The 8,525-nt window shown below is 38.9% G+C and overlaps 1 protein-coding gene across 1 annotated transcript in view; it reads right to left on the bottom strand.

Moving 5' to 3' along the window:
* Nucleotides 1–8,324, bottom strand: part of DENND1B (DENN domain containing 1B) — a 224,582-nt gene extending 216,258 nt beyond the window's left edge. Inside the window, exons 1-2 of the mRNA XM_045298174.1 lie at nt 8,297–8,324; nt 8,081–8,124 (exon numbers count right to left, since the gene is read on the bottom strand). Coding sequence (XP_045154109.1) covers nt 8,081–8,124; nt 8,297–8,324 — 72 coding nt within the window. The remainder of the gene's footprint in view (nt 1–8,080; nt 8,125–8,296) is intronic.
* Nucleotides 8,325–8,525: the final 201 nt, after the last annotated feature.

The raw sequence follows: 8,525 nt of genomic DNA on the forward strand, positions 1-8,525 counted from the left end.
CTATGGCAGCACTAGGAAATTAAGGTAGTAATAACAGTATAATATTGCCATTTATATTTTCCATTAAAATGCTTACTTGGTGAAATCTTACTTCTTTCATTTAAATTCTTAGCATCTACTAGGCCAGATTCTCAACTAAGGATGCACACCACATCTATCCATGGAGTTTAATAGAAATATACCTGCCTAGGATCTACTCGAGATTCAATGAGTCTCTGTACTTGAAATCCCTGGTGTAGTTAGATTATTATACTGGATATTTCAAGGTTTTTTCCTCTTTACAAATTTCATTTACCCAATTTTTCAAATCAAATCCCTTATATACGTGAGTGTAAGCTGACCCGAATATCTGCACAGGCACCTAATTTCACCACAAAAACTGCATTTAAAATGTGCTGAAAAACTCAGCTTATACGCGAGTACATATGGTAATTTTAACCAAATTCTTTGAAAATATGCTGAATCACAGCTATTACATTTTTTTCCCAAAAACTTATCTTGAATAACTTTATTACCTTTATTTTTCATGCCACAAGTAACCAAATTTCTTCTATTAGCAACTATGTTAGTCTGGGTAGACTAGAGAAACAAATCCAGGAAGACTCATGTGTGTGTAAGAGAGAACTTTATATCAAAAAGCAATTATATGTGAAGAAAACATCTCGGCCCAGTCCAGATCAAGTCCATAAATCCAATATTAACCCATATATACAATACTAGTCCAGCAATTCCTCTTTAGATTCACACAGCCGTGCAATGAAGCTGAATGCAGAAAGATCACAGGCCAGTGGGTGGAAAGTCTTGTAGATCCAGTGGCAGTGGAAGCATCTCAGCGCTATCGTGGGCCTCCATGTGGCTCCTCCAGCTCCAGAGCTCAATCCATCAGTTTGTCTCCATGTGGCTTGTCAACAGGAATGTGAAGTAGAGAGAGTGTGTGTCCCGCCTCCAGGGAGGAAGACAGGAGTTCCCAGAATCCACAGGAGAAGGCCATACCCACACAGAAGCCTCATTGGCTACGACCTGATTGACAGGTTAGATTCTACACCCTTCACTCAAGTTGACAGATCATGTAACTGCCACAGTGACTCTTAGCAGACTTTTTATTGTAAAAATTTTCAGTAACAAAGTAATCATAGCCATTAAGTCTCTGTCATCTACAGATAGTTTTGTTTCTGATACTTGCCTGTAAAAATTAATAGGCCAGTTATTGTTTTCGATATAGCAGGTTAAGCTCTTAAAACTCCTTCCCTAGAATCAATGCCCTGATTTGGAGTTTTAGCCTCCAAAACTGAGAGACAATAAATTCCTGTTTTTGAAAGCCTGTGATAATTTCTGTTACAGAGCACTAGGAAATGAAGACTGTCACAATAATATAATATTGCAAGTTATACTTCCAGTTGCTGTTTAAAATGTTGAAAGGGAATGGTTGTATTAGGTATTCCCAACCACTGACTCTTCAGAGAACAGACTCAGGGCACAGGTGTTTGAACCATAACCACTTGAAAGACTTTCAGGTCATTCCAGCAGCTTGAGTCAGGTTCCTAAGACTCTGTTGAGCCAAGACGCAGACAGCGTCTCATGAACTTGCTAAACCTTGATTCAAAAAAACAATGATTCATTGCATAAAGCTGAAAAAGAGTATTTTTGCTGTAGTTTTTGTTTAAAATAATATTTAATGTTTTAATGTTTCTCTTCTGGCTATATAAGGAAGCTCTTTAACTCTTCCTACACTATCTGTAACCTGCAACAATTTAATCCACTTTGCTTTTGTAAATTGGGATAAAGTCTTTTCAGTGTTGTCTGTTTCTCACTAATCTCTTTAGAACTCAGAAATCTCTACTAAACCCCTTTAAATTATCATGGCTATAGAGTTATTTGCATAAATTCAGTAACGATTTGTCTCTAATTAATAGGAAACAATGGACTTTTATATTATTTATTATTTTATTGGGAGCTCTTACAGATGTCATAACATTCCATAATTCAAATAGATCAAGCATAATTGTACAATTGCTACTACAATCAGTTTCAAAACATTTTCTTTCTTCTTGAACTCTGTGATATAAGCTCCTCTTTATCCCCTCCTGCACTCATCCCCCAGGAACACTTGTTATTATTATCATTATTATTATTATTATACTATTATTTTATGAGCATGTATTGTTTATAATATAAAAGAGGTTATAGTAATATATATATTAGCCGTATCTTACCCCATCCAATATATCCATTCACCTACAATTCTGTTATTTGCTCCCCTCATGTGGAGTTGTACAGTCATCACTGCTATCAGCTCTCCCTTCCCTTAGGGAATTATTAATTTCATTGCTGTTTCTGAAGGATCATCCATCCTGGCAATCCTGGCATCTAATGATCTCAATTATGCACATGAACATACATAGGAAACATAAGCCTTAATAGTAAGGGGAGGACATATTAAAGAATCAGAGGATTTTTATATGTGTTTCACCAGTGCTATAATGCACCTGAATTCCTCATCATCCACGCACACCCATCCCCCGTGCACAGACCCTCTGTGAGGGCCTGTCTTGTAGGTGGTTTTGGGGTCTCCACTTTGAACAATTGGACATGTTAATTGTGCTATCAAGCCCTTGATTTGTTTTTCATTTTTTATTTTGAATTGGGTGAAGATTTATAGAGCAAATCAGGTTTCCATTCAACCATACATATTTTGTTTCATGTAAGTGATTACAATGACTACAACATATCACTTACGCTACTTCCTCCGTGTGTTCCCCCTTTCTATTCCTACCTCTTCCTTTTTGAACTTTGTCCTAGGGAGGATATATGTATATGTATATCCTCGATGTCAAATGACTGACTGTTCTAAGGAATGTAGACCTACCTCCCTGGTGATGCAGTTCACCATGGTGCCCTCTCTAGCATTTGGATGAAACCTGAGGCAGAGGGGTGAGTTACCTATGTTGCTGGTAAATCTGGTCTTTTTTATAATTTTGAGTTTTGTTCCACATTTTAGTCTACTCTATCCAAGGCGTTCCATTTTGATCTCTTTCAGATTGGTCAGCAGAGGTAAACAGACACCAATGATCTGCAGTTCTGGTCTTCGGGTGGTGAAGACTGAGGTGCCCATGGTGCATCAGTCCTTTGTAAGATTTTTTTCTGTAAGACTCCACCGCCTCCCCGCCCCCCCCTCCACCCACCACTCATCCCACCCCCTGCCACTGTCCTTTGCTCCAGACAGGGAAACACCAACAGAAGCACCTTAGATGGTCACCTGTAAGCTTTTACGATCTTAGTCAGTCACAATACACAAAAGTAGACTACAGAACACTGTCTCTGTGAATTACCTTAATTGACCTTACGGTGCTCCCAAGACTATGTTCCCAAGCCTCCAAGCCCCGTGTTTCATACCCTCCTGGTGTTTGGTTCTGGCTAAGAGGTCACAAACCATCCCTGTCTGCTCTATTATAAGCATGGATATGTTTATACAACTCAGCAACTCACTACCACTGAGTCGAAATGGGCAGGACAGAACTCCCCCTGTGGATTTCCAAGACTATAAAGTCTCATTATTCTCCTGAGAAGTTTCAAACTGCTGACCCTTGTGGTCAACAGCCCACCTTGAAACCACTACACCCAGGGCTCCAGATATGTTTAAAACACATATAAATGTGTTTAAAGAACTATCGTTTGCCAAACCATGTATGCTCACGTGTTATTCTCTATTGCCTATTCACACCTGCTCATCTTGACTGCCTATGTTTCCACTGATAATTATTGTTAGTTAGTTATGATATTGCAGAATTGTATATATAATGGTATTATCTTTGTTGTCTGTAATTCTTGTGGCGCTAACCACACCTACCTTTTTCTTAATGATATTGTGCTGTTCAACTCAATTTCCTTTCCCTCTACCCAAATTAATGTCAATTACCTCAAAAATCCACAGGAACAGTTCTACCCCATCCTACAGTGTCGCTGGGAGTCAACCAACTGGTTGGCAGTGAGGTTGGTAGGTTGGTTGGTTGTAAGTTTTTGTTTGGGGCAGGGGCGGTCATTAAATTATGAAAGGTGCATATCAGAGTTGTTTCCAGTTCCTATCTGTACCAATGTACACCCTCTAGTCTATCCAGACTTGCAAGGTAGAATTGGGATCATGATAGTGGGGGGCAGAGGAAGCATTTAGGAACTAGAGGAAAGTTGTATTTTTCATCATTGGTAAATCGCACCTTGTCTGGCTCATCTCCTCCCCAAGACCCCTCTGCAAGTAGATCTCCAGTGGCCTACAAATGGGCTTGGGGTCTCCACTCCGCACTCCCCCTCACCTCATTCACTATGGTAAGATTTTTTGTTCTGATGATTCCTGATACCTAATCCCTTCGACACCTTGTGATCACTCAGGCTAGTGTGCTTCTTCCATGTGGGCTTTGTTGCTTCTGAGCTAGATGGCCGCTTGTTTACCTTCAAGCTTTTAAGACCCCAGATGATATATCTTTTGATAGCTGGGCACCATCAGCTTTCTTCACCACATTTGCTTATGCACCTATTTGTCTTTAGTGATCGTATCATGGAGGTGAGCACACAGTGATATGATTTTTTGTTCTTTGATGGCTGATAACTGATCCCTTTGGCACCTTGTGATCACACAGGCTAGTGTGCTTCTTCTATGTGGGCTTTGTTGCTTCTGAGCTAGATGGCCGCGTGTTTGTCTTCAAGCTTTTAAGGCCCCAGACGCTATATCTTTTGATAGTCGGGCACCATCAGCTTTCTTCACCACATTTGCTTATTCACCCGCTTTGTCTTCAGCGGTTGTGTCGGGAAGGTGAGCATCATACAATGCCAATTTAATAGAAGAAAGTATTCTTGTATTGAGGGAGTACTTGAGTGGAGGCCCAATGTCCTTCTGCTACCTTAATACAACCCTATAAATGTAGGCACATAGATCTATTTCCCCATTCTCATATATAAATATATTTGCATATGTACATGTCTTTATCTAGACCTCTATAAATCCCCTTTGCCTCCCAGCTCTTTCCTCTATTTCCCTTGACTTTCCTCCTGTCCCACTATCATGCTCAGTCCCCACCAGGGTTTCAACAATTCCTCTTTGTTACATTACCCTTGATTATGCCCTACCAGGCCTCTAAGGCTAACCTTTCAACCAGCAGCTGCGTGGAAGCAGAAACAAGAAAGTACCTCACAGGCAAAGGCACACACACAGAGGACATTTGAGTCTAGGGTGAAGCATATATTTATTGTTTATATGATGGAATTTTACGCTTTTATGTAAGCATGAAACCAAGGCAGAATAAGAGAACTCAAGAGCCCCACTTCCTCGCCATGTTATCTGTGACACTACGCCCTGCAGTAGGACCATTTTGTATGTTGTCTTAAAAAAAAAAAAACTGAATAAAAACCCAGAGGCAATGTATGTATATGAGAAATAATAGCATGTCTGTGCATTTAGTCTTACATTTTAGCCTCATTTACTTTCTCTTCATTGTTGATAAGAGGATGAGATCAGTACAGTTTCTAGAGAGTTACTACTATTAGACAAGAAAATTAAAAAGCATATTAGAAGAAAACAAGAAAAAAGGAATATTTGTGAATCGCAGTGTCCAATTCATAAATGGCCTCACTTGTAAAGCATAATTGTTTATAGAATGTGGAAATGTTTTTTACATTTTCTTTGTACAAAATTTATATTAAACTTAAAAAAGAAGAAAACTATGGTGAGAGAGCTCAGAAGCTAAGCTGTGGAGAGAGTTGAGTGTCTGGGCAAGCAGCTTTGTAGCAGAGTAGGTGGCCTCTGGTCACTTCTCAGTAGGTCTAAGGATGTTTTAATACTTGCCCAAGTAGTGTAGATGTTTGCCCAGCCCATGCGGCTTGCGGGGACTAGAGGTGAAGCAACCAGGAAGAAGTTGAGAGCTACAGAACACAGGAAACAGCCACAACCCTCTGGCGTCTCAAAGGGTAAAGCCACAGCGTATCAGGTCAGAGAGGCAAGATGTTCACCAGTTCAATTCCAGAGAGTAGGGTGCTGTTCACAAGTGCCAAGAGTATGGAGTCAGATCTGTTGTGCAAAGCTGAGTGGGTGAGCTGTACATGCCAATGGGGCAAAAGAAGAGAGACGGCAGGGGTCAAGTGGATGGATGGGATCACCACTCAGTTGACTAGAAGAACAGAGCTACCCAATCTAAGAGAAAGAGTTGTCATCTCAAGGGGCCTGGACCCAGGGGGCTCCACCCAGAATCCAGAAAGCCAACATCCTGAGTGTGGAGGGCAGGATCATTACCCAGAGGATCTCAGAAAAGAAGGTTAATTTTAAGCCTTGAGAGCTAAGAAAAATAGCTTTGTTGGAGTTTTTGCTTACTTGGTATCCATTATTACACCTTCTTTTCCTCTTCCATTTGTAATAGAAAAGTCTACCTAGTGCCTGTTCCATCGTTGTACTTTGGAAGCTAATAACTTTATTCTAGATTCACAGCTTAAGAATTCTACCCCAAAATGGAATTTGAACTTGGAGCTGACTTAAAACTTTTATATGATGGGGTGAAACGGTTTTTCATGCAGCACAGACATAAATTTGAGGAGGCCAAATGGGCACTATGGTGGTACAGTCGTGATGCACTGGACTACTAACTGCACCCTCAGGGCCCTTCTAACCTGTCCTGTAGGATCACTGTGAGTCGGCATTGACTATGGCAATGAGTTTGAGTTTGAAAGGGCCAAATGTCATCAATGAAACTGTTGCCCCTCAAAATATGTGTCAATTTGGCTGAACCATAACCCTCAGGGGGTTGGCAGTTCTATGATGATGCGATCATAAAAGCAATGGGGAGGATGGTGAAGGACTGCGCAGTCCTTTGTTCTGGTGTAAATGAGGTGGCTATGAGTCAGAACTATCTCAACAGCACCTAACCACAACAACCTGATGATGAAACTGGGATGTTATCCAACGACAATATCAATTCTATAGCATGACTTGATGTCTTAGCCAATTAGTTATAAGAAAATTACTGGTAGAATGCAACACTCTCACTCAGGTCCATATCCCTTGTAAGATAGGCTACCATGGGATGCAATCTTTTTTCTTATAAGAAATAAAAGGAGACAAAAGAAAGCAGAGAAGGGCATTGTACTACTAAGAAAGAACAGCTCCAAGGTACTAGCACCAACAACTTCCTAGAACCAGGAAGACTGATTTCAAGACATAGGTACATCTCCAAAACATGTCTAGGCCCACAGAAATGGAAAGGAGCCAAGGACCTTCCCCCAAGAGCCAAAATCATGTTGTCATTTTTTTTGTCATACTAAACCAAACTCAAGCCTATCGCTGTTGAGTCAATTATGAGTCAATAGCAACCCTATAGGACAGAGCAGAACTGCCGCCCTCATCCCAAGGTTTCTAACGCTGTAGTCTTTATGGAAACAAGCCACAACATCTTTCTATCATGGAGTATCTGGTGGGTTTGAACTGCTGACCTTTTAATTAGCAGCTGAGCACTTTAACCCTTCTGCCACCAGAGCTCCTTTTTGTCATATTAAAAATTTATTTAAAAAATAAAACAAATGGAATCAATTCATCCCTTCTCACATATCATTTTCTCTAAGACAGTAAATCTCTAGATACAAAATATTAAAAAATAATAAAACATTGATAATTCAACCTCCATATATTAATTCAAATATTACTATTAGGGAAGAACAGACTATATATTTATACCCATGATATTTACTTCTAAGATGATAAAAATAAAAGTATATACAATATTTAGTAACATCAAGTTTTTAATGAAGATTCTTTTGAATGAGCCAAATATATACCCTATAAACTAAGAGTATAAAAATATGCTGAAATGCTAAATATCTACTCTCCAATAGCTTCTTTTTACCTATCTATGAGTTTCAACATAAGACACACCAGTTATTTGTAACTTACAGGTTCTTCTAGATATATTCCACGTACAGCCATTTATTTTCCCCCTCAGAGCTGATCATGAAAAAATTATCACAGCTATTAATATATAATAATGGTATCAGTGGTAGCAATAGTTGTGAGAGTAATATTCCAATGTTAAGTGTCTGGGATTCCAACCTGGTCTCCAAAGTCCTCTGGGAATTTCCACAATACCACAGGATCTGTAAATAATTAACATATATCATTAATGAAAGATCCAAGAAGGAGTTCAACTACAAGCTTAAAATACTATTTAAATTATTTGAGCTACTTTAATTATACTTTAAATTTTTTGTTTAAATATTACATTGATCAGTGTCATTTTGTTTCCTTCATCAACTGAATATTTTTAACTTTTAAAGGTTTTGTGGCCATTAATCATTTTAGAAACTTAAGTTTTTATTTACTTACCTAGATTTTAGGATTCTGGAATATAAATTATCAGATTTAACCTCATTTATAAAAATATTAATTACCATTTTAAAAGAGAATTGTAAATACCTAACCAATGCTATAAAAGTTCTCAGGAACTAAACCAAACTACATCATTTTAAATTGCCATTTAAAATCCTAGTTAAAAATC

The sequence above is a fragment of the Echinops telfairi genome, unplaced genomic scaffold, assembly GCF_000313985.2.
Source record: "Echinops telfairi isolate 266 unplaced genomic scaffold, ASM31398v2 ScPeMD7_7424;HRSCAF=8462, whole genome shotgun sequence".
In the NCBI taxonomy this organism is placed as follows: Eukaryota; Metazoa; Chordata; class Mammalia; order Afrosoricida; family Tenrecidae; genus Echinops; species Echinops telfairi.